At 43.0% G+C, this 12,409-nt stretch overlaps 1 protein-coding gene across 1 annotated transcript in view; it reads left to right on the forward strand.

Annotated features, from left to right (window-relative positions):
- The window catches only part of GLS (glutaminase), a 67,770-nt gene extending 58,096 nt beyond the window's left edge, over window positions 1-9,674 (forward strand). Inside the window, exons 15-18 of the mRNA XM_031045857.2 lie at window positions 5,006-5,067; window positions 5,947-6,023; window positions 6,185-6,248; window positions 6,423-9,674. Coding sequence (XP_030901717.1) covers window positions 5,006-5,067; window positions 5,947-6,023; window positions 6,185-6,248; window positions 6,423-6,579 — 360 coding nt within the window. The 3' untranslated portion in view covers window positions 6,580-9,674. The remainder of the gene's footprint in view (window positions 1-5,005; window positions 5,068-5,946; window positions 6,024-6,184; window positions 6,249-6,422) is intronic.
- Window positions 9,675-12,409: the final 2,735 nt, after the last annotated feature.

Below are 12,409 nucleotides of genomic sequence, written 5' to 3' on the forward strand. Positions count from 1 at the left end.
GACTATTGAAGTAAGTCATCTTGTGTGGGCTGGATTTGGGTGTGCAGCTGAGCTAGGAAGGACTACTTCATTACGAATACTCCACCAAGGTTGTTCCCACATACCAGTCAAGCCTTTCAGATCAATTAATGTATTGAAATTTCGCTTGTGACAAGTAACCTCAGCACATTAATGCTGAAGTTAAACTGGTATTTTCACTGGGGTTTTCAGGTTGGTACCCTGAGAACTGAAAACCAAAGAAAACCAAAGTCCTAGCAAAGTACTTTGATAATGTGTTCACAGAGAAATGGGGGACAGCGATGCACTTGGTGGGCACATGCTTCCTGAAACACTGGGGCAGCCAGCGTGTTTTGCTGCTCTTTCTCCATCCGTGTGCAGCTGGCTTCCCATCGCAATCCTGCTGCTTGAAGGAGAGTCGTTTGAAACTTCTAGCACGGTCAGGCCCAGGAGATGCTTAGAATAACTGCAGTGTGATAGCTTTGGACTAGGGGTCACTGTAACACTGAGTTATCCTTTGTACCTTTCAGTGCTGTATCTCACTTGGTTTGGGATTTGGGTTGAGTGTTTTACTTCTTTTTCCCTTTACCTTGCATATGTTTATCTGAACTGTCTGTGGCTTCCTGCTGGTCTGAACTCTGAGTGTTGCCTTCCTTTAACTTTACCTCGCTTCTTCAGCAACAACAGTCTTGGTTTTTCTTTCTTGTGCTGCTCACGTTCTTGCCCATGGACTCACAGAGCTGTTTGTTGGAAAGGATCTCCAGAGGTCATGGTCATTTGGTCACTTCCAGCATGAAGCAGGACAGTTGCCAGTGTTAGCTTGAGTCCATCGTGGCTTCATCCAGCTGAGCCTGAGATCTCTAGCACCTACCCTGAAGGTGAAAGTACAAGGTGTGTGGTCCGGGGCTTCTGATCCTAGTGTTGAGTGACACAAATATCCCTGAGGAAAAGCTTTCCTCGCTGGTTTCACCATTTGGATAACAAGGATTATGCCCAGCACTTGGGAAAGAGTGTTGTACAGAGGGTTTCATCATAGCTGAGTGAGTAGTGCTGTGCATTTCTGGCACAACAACAAGAGAGCTGTTAAATTCCTCTGGCATGGTTCATGCAGGTTATTTCCCATTTGACAAAAGGTGGAACTGTTTTAGCTCTGGGTTTGATACTACTGTATGGCTGTTTGGTAATGTTTGATCCAACTCGTATATAGCAAAGGGACCACATCCCTTTTCCTGTTACTAAACTTTCATAGTTAAGGAGTTCAGCATGGTAGAAAACTGTAATTTATGGCTGCTAGGTTGAAGGCAAACTTTTTGTTCTTGCTTCTGAAGTTGAGGGAAAACCTGTGTTCATCAGTACAGTTAACAGAAACACCAGCACTGAATGTGGCATATAGAAGATAATAAACTACTCGGTGAGAAACCCCTTGACAGTCCCTAAACACTTAAATAAGTTTATCTTGTCTCTTGCTCCCTACTTAGTTTGAATGGATACAGCTCATCTGTTCTCTTCGATCTTGTTTTTCCCTCCCCTACAGTAGAAAACCCAAATCAGTCATATGTTTGCTGCTCCCACTCTGCGTTTCTTTGGCTCCTGATTTTTGCAATGGACCTGTTATTTTGGGCTGGTGGGCTGTGAGTCTGGGGGTAGAGAACTTTTACTTGCGTTTTTGAAGCCTTGATTGTGTGTGACTTCATGGCAGCCCAAGTGAGACGTGATGCAGATAAAGAGCTTCTGGCAGCAAGTTGTTTTCCAATGATAACTCTTTCTCAGTGTAAATAACCTCTTACATGATGGTTTAATCTGCTGCTTAGGTTAACGTTCTCTTGAAAATAAGAGATATTCTAGAGACAGCTGATGGCAACTGTATATTCTTACTTGGAATTCAGAGTGGAATTTGTGTTTGCAAATTTTTAGATTTTATTCTTGAATTCAGTTTTTACGTCCATCTCTGCTGTTTATGCTGCCTTTTGAGCAGTTTCGTTTTGTTCCAAGTAAAATACATCCCGGTCAAAACATAACTATGCTGTTGGTAGGGCAGGGTGCAGTTACAGAGTTAGTGTGTTTTGTTGCTAGCAAATCCAACCTAAGTCTCCCATAAAATCATTGGAGTGTCACTTGAAGCACAGGCAGGTAGCCCTATGGTGGCTGTTTCAGCTAGATGTGTCTGAACTCTGCCTGCTTTTCTTTCCAGCTTGAGTTTGTTCCTGACCAGTTTTGAATGATTATTCTGCTAATAATTGTCCTCCTAAGCTTGTTTGTGTCTTGCCTTTTGTGTCCCACTACCTTGACTGTTAGACAGGGAGCAGTCCTGTTTCCTCTCAGATTTTCTTTTCTGCATAAAGAAGCAGAGATTTATGTTTTTTCTGTTTGTCTGGACTTGTGTTTCCTTTCGGTCTGTCAAGAAGCTCAGTTTCATCCAATGTGACCTTGGAGTTTACATTTACATTTTAATGCATCCCAGATTGCTGAAGGATCTGGCCCAAGGTTATTGTGTTAGAAAGCCTCGGGAATCTCCAGACTGCACTTCGTTGCATCATTCTAGGAAATGAAAATGTCTTGTTAGCAAAATGCTCAGCTGAATCCAGAGGGATTCTTGGCCCCAGCTGCACTTGAAGGTTATTTTTTGTGAGGAAGGAATGTGTGTTATTTTGATGTTGTTATTTCAATACAGGTTTGCATTTCCCAGAAATGTAAGGAAGCACAGCCAAAATTATCGTTTACCTCTGAAATGGTTTTCTGTTAAAGACAGAATGTCCTTTGCTCATCCTCGATCCTGAAAAGGGAGTACTCAGCACCTGAAGAGCCTGCAGGATCTGAGTGCAACCAGCCTTGTCCTGCCTGCATGGCACCAGCAGTAGAGCAATGCTCAACTTCTCTGTCAGCAAGGAGAGCTCCTGAATCATACTGATGAAACCTAGAGATGATCAGACTAAGTTCCCCTTTCATGCCTGTGTGTAGATACAGTTTGCAGCCCAATGACTGTAAAAGATGTACGTTCTTTTAGGAGGCTTTAATATTTTGGTGCAAGTGTGGTATTTTCTACTGAAGCCTAAGGAGAGCACTGTTGGGTATTTGCTGTCCTTAACCAGCCTTGGGGATGGAAGTCTCCACATCCCAGCCACAGAAGTTTGCCACAGCAAGGATGAGACACAGCAGCCCTGAAGGGCGCTTGTAATGGTTTGTTCCTGTAACTCCTGTGCTGAGCCAGGGGTTGGGAGAAGGCAGGGGCAGCCTGGGGGGAGCTGCCTGTGTCAGGGGGGACAAGAAGGGCCATAGGGGTGAGTGAGTTAAGGCAGGGATGGCTGATTCTGCATCCAGAGCAAAGCCTGTGCTGATGTGGTATTGTCACTGGGCTTGGGTTTGTCTTTTTCAGAAGCTTTCAACTAAAAACATCTTAAGAGGAGCAGAATTGCTCCAGGCCTGTCCTCTGCAGTGCTTGGTGGGGAGGTCTGGTGGGACATGATGTCAGGGTTGTCACAGTTAAAGGTGTTGTGGGTGCTTTTGAGTCAGTGCTGAGATAGAGCCCAGGGCCCAGCCTTTGAAGCCTGTCAGGTTTGGGAGCCTCCTGTGGGATACTGAGCCTCCTGAGGAGGGATGGAGACCTGCGGATCTTGCCCAGCAGGTCTCACACTCGCTGTGCAAGGCTGGTAAGCCTGAGGAGCCCCAGAGTGCAAGCTGGAAAGGAGCTGCAGGAGTCTGTGGGTACCGGAGTAAGGAGAGTGGCTCTGTGTCCCTCCTGTGTATCCATCCCAGCCTTTTTGCCTCCATCTCCTTTTGCTTTGGTCCCTCTTTGTGTCAGTGCACACTTGAGGTGTAAAGAGTACCAAGCAGATCCTCGGCTTGGGTTTACCGAAGGCACAGATGTTGGCTCATCTGTGGCCCTGTGAAAATATGCCAGTGTTTCTGCAGAAATCTGTGGGAGGCTTGTTTGTGGGTTGTGATTCTTGGTTTGTTTCTCCTTGTTGTAGAAGGTCAACGCAGCATCAGTTTTACCCTTTATCTCTGTTACTTGGCTCGTACCAGCGACAGAACTTTGCAGGCTCGACAAGTAGTGCAGCATTTGGAAAGTTGACTGGAAATGACTGTGAAATGGTGCCTAGAAGTGGCTGCATCTGTTTATGAAAGACACAAATGTGGGATGCTTAAAACCATCTCTTTTTGTCAGTTTGGGTTCTTAAAACTTGCGGAGTTGGTACAGCCAAGACATGTTAAAAATGTGCGTGAGGCAAAGCTGGGGTAGCTGAACAGTGGCATTTCTTATTAGAGTAATTATTACAGCTGAATAAACACTGCTTTGCCTGAGACTTTACCCATGTTACTTGATCTGTGAGGATCCTACTTTTATCTGCCTCGACACCTTGCTGTTCTTGCAGCAGCTCATTATGTGGTAGAATTGCTTTAAGTGGTTTATTTGAAGAAAGCCTCTGTGTTAGATGTATGTAAAGAAAAACTGTAACATAAAGCAAACCCAGTACCATTCTTCTCATCTGTCAGCACAGATTTCTTTTAGCATTAGGAGTCTTCTCTGGAAAAGCAAAGCCACACACGAGAAGAAAAACCAAAACAAAAAACCCTCCAAAAAGCCCAAACCCAGTTTGTTTTCTGGAGTGAATTTGTCTCGTGAGTTATTTATGCTTTTTTGCATTATGCAGAGTGACACTGTCTTTGTAATTCAATATTCAGTATCATTGGGTAATCAGTGAAATCTGGTTTGTTCATACAGCAAGGCTCATACTTTTTACCACAGCAGGGTAAAAAAGCACATTTTTTGGTTCTGTTACTGTCCTTAAGACTTCAACCTTGGAAAGACAGACCTGAAAGCATTGGTAGCAGGGCAAGCTGAAATGGATTCTACTGGTGTTTTACACTCTACTGCAAAATGTGGCCAAAATGAATGAGTTCATAAGCACTGGACCAGCTCTGGCTGTGCTGGAGTTTTCTGGGTTTTCCATCAGTTTTATTTTTGCTAAAAAAAGCTAAATAAACAGGATCTCATCTCTCTTTGTAGGTGAAGTCTGTGATAAATCTGCTGTTTGCTGCTTACACGGGGGATGTGTCTGCACTCCGGAGGTAAAAACCAGTGTGGGGTTGGGAATAGGAATGCTGCTTGTTTGGTACCTGCTGTTATTGTTTATGGATATGCATATGCACTGTGTCTATGTTGGGAACATCTCAGCTGTGCTGGAGGCTGACTGTGTTCACCCAAACGCCAACCGAACAAACCCAACTCAAACCATTGCAGAGATATCCTCATGCTATGCTGCAACCCCATTGCTTTATGTTTCTTTGGATCATGGTGAAATAAGTTTCCTTAACCATGTTTTTTGTAGTCATGGCAGAAAACCCTAGCTATGCTCTCACCTGCTTTATAATTCAGTTCTGAAACTGACACAAAGATTCAGGCATTGTTGTTGTAGAGCTTAGAAACACTAGCATTGCTTTTTAAATCTGGAATGGAATTTGGCAATGTTTAATGATGGGAAGAGACTAAATGTGAATGTATTAATGTGGCTAGAATATATCTAAGTATAGCTATTGAATGGGAAAACATGTATAGTTTAACTCTGCTGTCCTAGAGCACTGTAGTGTGATGAAAGAACCCTGCTAATAGCTAAACTCTGGATTTGGGGTTTTCAGACTTGGGAGCTCTCCCTGGTTTTCCTCAAGTGGCATAAACATAATTTGCCTTGTATGGCTTAGCTTGTCCATGTAAGACAAGATAAAGACACTTTATGTTTCTTTTTAACAACTAGAGAATGGAATGTTAAAGCCAAAGCAGTAAGGGCCCCCTTCTTTATAACTGAAGGTAGGATGGGCTCTTGATACCGTTCCTATCCTCTTGCAGTGGAAGTTTCATTGTTGTAGCTTAGGGGTATTGTTCTATGCTAGTTCTGTAGCTTGTTTTAGTTATGTAAGGCTTTTTTTGGTAATATATGTTTATTTTTCTAGATTTGCTCTGTCAGGAATGGATATGGAACAAAGAGACTATGACTCACGAACAGCCCTGCATGTAGCAGCTGCAGAAGGTAGTGTCTCCTTGGATGTTGTTTGCTATCTGTTAATGGAGCGTAGTCAGCTTGCGTTAGAGTATCTTCGCTCTGTGTGCATACCTGCTTTTAAAAACTTCGTATATACATAGATACACATATATAAAATACATACACTCACAAGCCTATTTTTCTTATAGGACACGTGGATGTTGTTAAATTCCTATTGGAAGCATGCAAAGTGAATCCTTTCCCCAAAGACAGGTGAGTGGTTTTATTGAAAGTTTGGAGGAAAGACACTGATAGCATCTCTGAGATGCTTTAGCACCCCCGAGGAGAAGTGTCTCTCAAGTCACATTGGAATGTATTCAGGATTACTAGCACAGTATGTAAAGTAGGTTGTTGCTGATCTTGGAAATACTGTGCTCCTTCTTGCAGGTGGAATAACACTCCTATGGATGAAGCTTTACATTTCGGACACCACGACGTATTTAAAATTCTTCAAGAATATCAGGTCCAGTACACGCCATCAGAGGATTCCAACAATGGGAAGGAGAACCGAACGGTTCATAAAAATCTAGATGGCTTACTATAATCATCTTCAGCTAGATCCTAAGAATCAAATCACCTATTTAATTGTGGTATACATAAGTAATGAAGAGCGTGTGTGTTTCTATCTGATAGTGGTATATATTTTACAGAAGTCTCTGTTACTTCAGTGTTATGTTACAGGAGTTTCTATACGCACAGGACAAATCCAATCTTTCTCTAAAGAAACAAAACCAACTAAGAATCTCCCTCCATAATGTGAGCAATATTACCTCATGCTGCATATAATTGATGTATAAAAATATTTAGCTGTTGTTGGCTTTACTGTGCACTACTTAATTTATTTTTGCGTTCTGTGTGAACTCTAGTCTGTGGTCAGGATTTTTTCTGCTGAGTTTTTGTTTCCTATAGCCTCTGTTTCCAGTATGGCCAAGGTGAGCCAGAGTGCTGTCAGGTCTGAGCGTCAGTGTGAGGTTTTTCACAAGCTGAGGATGCTGAAATAGATTTAGGCTGGGTGTGTTATGTAAGGATCTGCACTTACCGCTGGGAAAATAAACCTAAGTCCACCTTGTTTACATGATATAAATATCAACAGAGTATATAGATGAGTTGTCAATGGTCTAGACTTGTTCTTAGGTAGTCTTGTCACGGAATTTGTTTTAGGGATTTTCTGACCAAATGGCATAGGGGAATGGGACATCAAAGAGTGTTCAGTGAGGTTGTTGTTTTGGAAGAGTTTCTTTCAGTTCCCTTTGTCTCGCCTCCCTCCTATCTCTCCATATTCAGCTGCTAAAGTATTTCCCCTGTCGCTGGGGAAAGCGGGTGCTTCAGCTCTATGCAGTTGTGTTCCTAGCAAGTACATTTGCACTACAGCAAGCCTTGGCAAGCTGCAGAACCCTCCAGTGGGGCTCATGCGTGCTGTTCTTGGTGCTTGCACCAGGAACCAGAGAGGGGTATGGAAGTATGTGCAAGGTAAAGTACTAAACCAAATACTGCATGTAGATCTGACTTACTTGAGGCTTGCAATAAGGGACACGGACAGAGTCAAACAGCTTTAAGGAGCATAGAGCCAATCAAAGCGTGAGCAGAGCAAGAGATAAGCCAAAATTTTGGGTATGTTCTCTTCTTGCACTACTATCAACCAGGGAGCAGGATATTGCACCAGTGGGGTTCCGCTGGGGCAGAACACGTTGTTCAGCATCAGGAGCACAAGCAGTTGATGCCTTTTGTGGTGAATGGTGGCACTTCCTGCCTTGCCACTGGAGCCAGCTCAGCATGTGCCCCATCATGGGCAATGTTGCTGCAGATACTTGTTGTTTGCAGAAGTATGTTACTTGTTCCCTATCCCATGTGCAATTGCTTCTGCTGATACCCTGGCACAGAACCTCTGAAGTGCACAGTCACTGAAGAGCTGGATATTCACAAAACACCACAGGTGTGCACATAGGCAAGAGTTTTAGCACAAGAATTATAGGCAAGAGTCGTTTAGCACATGGAAAAGGAGACTGTGTTTGAGAGTTGTGTGTGCGGCTGTTTTTATTCTAGCACATAGTGTACAAGCCAGCAGTAGATCTCAAAGTCAAAACTTTGTGTTGAGGCACCAAAATCCTCCTGAACTAATGCCCAAATCCTTTCTGGAATAGTCCAAGCACTTTATAAAGATGATCTGAACCACATTATCCTCCTTTTGCAAACGAGTACACTAAGGCATAGAGAGAAGTAACTTCTCCAGAGTGACCCAGCAGGTCAGCGTGGCTGAGTTCCTGTACAGGCTCTGGTTGGTATATGCCACACTGCCTCCCGGCAGGGAAAAGTGCTTGATACTCATCACGAGCAGCGACTGTCCTCATGATGGTGGAATCTTGGAAGAGTCTGAAGGCCCAACAAAGCATTTTGACTGGTATGGTTATCAAACACTTCTCATCAATCTTACTGTTCTTAAGCTAGGGTTTTTGTTTGGTGTTTTTCTCCTTTTTTCTGGAGATCAGCTATTTTTCTGAAGGCTTTTAACCCATTCTTTCCACATCCTGTATCACAGCCACCCCACTTCTAACTGAGAACCACACAGAATGGCCTCTGGCTCTTTGAGCCACATTAGCCACACAGTAACACAAGGCTTCTGCCCTCCTGCACCCTGAACTAAATCCCAGCATGTTTTCTCTGTCAAATTTAGTGTAGAGGAATATTTTCAGATGGATTCCAGTGAAGTATTCTGTATCTCAGTGCTAATCTGACTTCTTCCACATTTTATTTCCTATTAAGACATATCCTTCAGCTTCTCAGAAAAATACCTGATTCAGCTTTATTTAACTGAAATTTGCATTGCTTGAACTGGCATTTTTAAAATAGAGGTATATTATAGAATACACATGTATTAAGAACCAAACCAACCCAAAAGAGGGATTTTAACTGAGTTAACATTTAAGGATCATGGCTGTCCCTAAACTTAATGCTTTTCCTGAATCATACTGAGTGCTTTTAGCCGGTCCTTGCTTCAGTGCATTTTTGCTGGTTAGTTTTAGTATTTTCTCATTGTGAGAAGATGGATTATTTTGTAATGTCCAATTCAGCGATGCAGCTATCTAGACATGCTGTTATATTTATAAATATCAGTAGATGCAGTACATTGGTTTGGCTGTTTAGCATTCATGACACTGACACGTAAACTTTATCGTAAATAGCTTTTGGTTATCTTATCAACCGCTGACTTCCTTATGCTCCAAAGAGGATTCCCCCACTCCTTTGTTTTTATGTCATGTATGTTTCTTCTGTATCACAACCTAAAATCGTCAAGCTAACTTAATGCTTTGTACTCAGAAATATTGTGATAGTCTTAGCATTAATTAGGCCTCTCTTTGTGAACAAAATGTATTGTACCAGATTTTTTTGCTTCAGAGCTGGACTATCAGTGACTATACTTATTGGCAGTGTACTTCTGGTCATTGTAACTGACTGGGCTGATCTTGACTCTTAGATTCAGTATTGTGGGGAATAGACAGTGATGAATGTATTTCTAGCAGTTTCCCATGAATGAATCTAAACTTGAGCTGTGCTGGTTCTGAAAATGAAAGTTATTTATTTTAAGAAATAAAATCCAGATAGTGTTGCTTTTTACAGCATAATAAATGGAAATACCAAGATGATGGTTGTGGTGGGTTTTACTGGTTTATCTGTGCGGCTGATGTTGAAATAAAGCCTTCTGTCAGGGGGAAGGCTGCCCAGGAAAACCTCCTTTGGCCATTTCTGTTGTGCAAAGCTTACAGGAAGTCAGAATGAGTTCACCTGATCTAGTTTTGCTTTGTTTCCCTGTGTCCTCTCACTGGTTGCTTTTTGTTAAAGGGATTTTTACATGGACTGGCCCAGTGCCCACAACAGCAATACGTTTCTCATGCCTACTCTTCACCCCTGCTATCCTTCACCGCACCAACTGATTCTTTCCTTTATTGTACTTCTGTTTGTGTTGTTAATATAAGAGCCTGACAAGTGTAAGACACTCAACAGCCTCAGAGAACAGTGGTGCAGGAGAGGGCCAGCTTGGTAGCTCACCAGGTTTAGCTGTAGGTCAGTTACCCTGCTGAGGAACTCCAGTTAGAAATTCAAGTTTGGTTTAGGAGGAAAAAATAAGATAACCAATTATTCCAACAGCCACCTTTCAAGAGCCCTGTAATGCAGAACAGTGCAATGAATTAAGAGCATCTGTACTGCCTTTGGACTTCACGGCTCTAACCATTGCATTGCACAAAAAAGTTTAAAATGAGTACATTTTAAACATTATAAATACAGTAATCTATGGGCAGACACATCATCATTGCAACAGAAGCAGCCAAAACACAAGAGAAAGGACAAAAGTGCCAACTGACAGTTCCATTTATTTAAAATGGCAAAAGGCTATTTCAGCATGGGGAAAAAACATGGTTTTTAGAACTATTGGCTGTGTAAAGACAAAGCCATGAATAAGGCTGTGGCTTTAAATCTCGCCAGAAAATTTCACCCTGATTGATAAAACTGAAGTATAATGAAAACAAACTGCTGCATCTAGAACGTGAATACAAGTGTAGCTCAAGAAACAAGTGTTTTTGTATTACAATGAAGATACACATTCAGCTAGTTACAGAAAGGTAAAGGCATTCAGTTACCATATGATACCATCTACAGCACTGTAACCTCGGTAACAAAAGGCACCAAAACCAAGCCCATTTAGCAGTGCTTTCCATTTAAATATGTATGTTACCTGCTCTAGGTCCTGTCACTTTTCTTTCTCTGGAGTGTTGCACATCAGTCTCCCTGCACGTAACACTAAACTGAACCAGTTTAACGTGTAAGCAGCAGATGATCAATCAAAGAAGCAGCTCTGCCACCACTGAGCCTCACTGACCCCTGCTGCCCTGGGCAATAGCAGCGGGGTCTGCCACAGCAGCAGCAACTGGCAGAGAGGGGCTGAGGTTGGAGGGACTGCTGGAGGTAATCTTGTCCAAGCTCAAGCAGGGCCTGTACCTGAACACATGGGATCCAGTACCAGGGTTCTGGAGTCCCTCTGCTCAGCTGTGTGCTAGTTCGCAGTCTGGACTAATACATGCCCTTAGTCCAAGCGATCAGCTACTTAAGACAACCTCGCCTCTTAACTGTGAGTTGTTCATTATCTTTAAGCATGCAGAGAAACAAACCTGTTCCTCCTCTGGTGGAAGCACAACTTAATTCTTTAAGTGCTAAGGACTGCATATCCTGCAACCGTTACTCCATTTAAATTGAACTTCCTTCACTTTCCTGGGCCTTATCCATAAAACCGCTTCAGTATCAAAACCTTTAGGGTCTTGCAGCTATTCAAGTCAACAGCTAAATAAATGCCCTGGTTCAGCGTGCATGAGAAAATTAAGTTCCATTCCACTTGTTATAACCTAATGGAGCACGTACTACTATAGAAGATAGAAGCTGACCAGATCCTCACCTTGGTAGATTAAGCACAGTGAGTAAAAACATACATCACCCTCTTTTGCACTTTAAGAGTAGTTTCTTGTTTTGTCTGGTACTGCAAGTGCAAGACAGCACAACTGCAGACTGCAGAGGCTTCAGTCTTGATTGACTGTACACATTGAGTTGCAGTCTCAGCATGTGACAATGCAACTTTAAGGTGGTGTCCTAAGAAGTGCTTTTTCTAGGGAAGATTGTGCTGAACATCCTATGAAAGAAAACCTTGCCTTAAGAAGCAAGCAAAAATGAAATCTCACTCTCATGGGCTCCTCAACACAAGAGGGACATGGAGCTGTTGGACCAAGTCCAGAGGAGGCCACGGAGATGCTGCAAGGACAAGATCTGCTCTGGAGCCAGGCTGGAGAAGAGAAGGCTCCTTAACGGGAGACCTTAGAGCAGCTTCAGTGCCTAAAGGGGGCCTACAAGGATATGTTGGAGAGGGACTTTTTACAAGGGCATGCAGTGACAGGACAAGGGGGAATGGCTGAAAGAGGGAAGATTTAGGTTAGATACTGGGAAGAAATTCTTTATTGTGATGGTGGTGAGACACCCCAGTTGCCCAGAGAAGCTGAGGCTGCCCCATCCCTGGCAGTGTTCAAGGCCAGGCTGGATGGGGCTTTGTGCAGCCTGGTCTAGTGGAAGGTGTCCCTGCCCGTGGGAAGAGGGTTGGAACTAAGCTTTAAGGTCTCTTCCAACCCAAACCAGTCTGAGATTCTATAGTGATCTGGCTTATGTTTTTTCAGTATGGATGCCCTCAGAAAAGGTAAAACGAGGACAAACTGCAGCAGTATGGATTCAATGTGGCACACACCTGCAGAGCGCTTCTCTTCTGTCTGTGACACAGATGAAAATTCAAAGCTATGAAAGTTCTTCAGACGCAGTTATGCAAAAGGTGCAAGCTCTCTGAA

The sequence above is a fragment of the Melopsittacus undulatus genome, chromosome 8, assembly GCF_012275295.1.
Source record: "Melopsittacus undulatus isolate bMelUnd1 chromosome 8, bMelUnd1.mat.Z, whole genome shotgun sequence".
Lineage (NCBI taxonomy): Eukaryota > Metazoa > Chordata > Aves > Psittaciformes > Psittaculidae > Melopsittacus > Melopsittacus undulatus.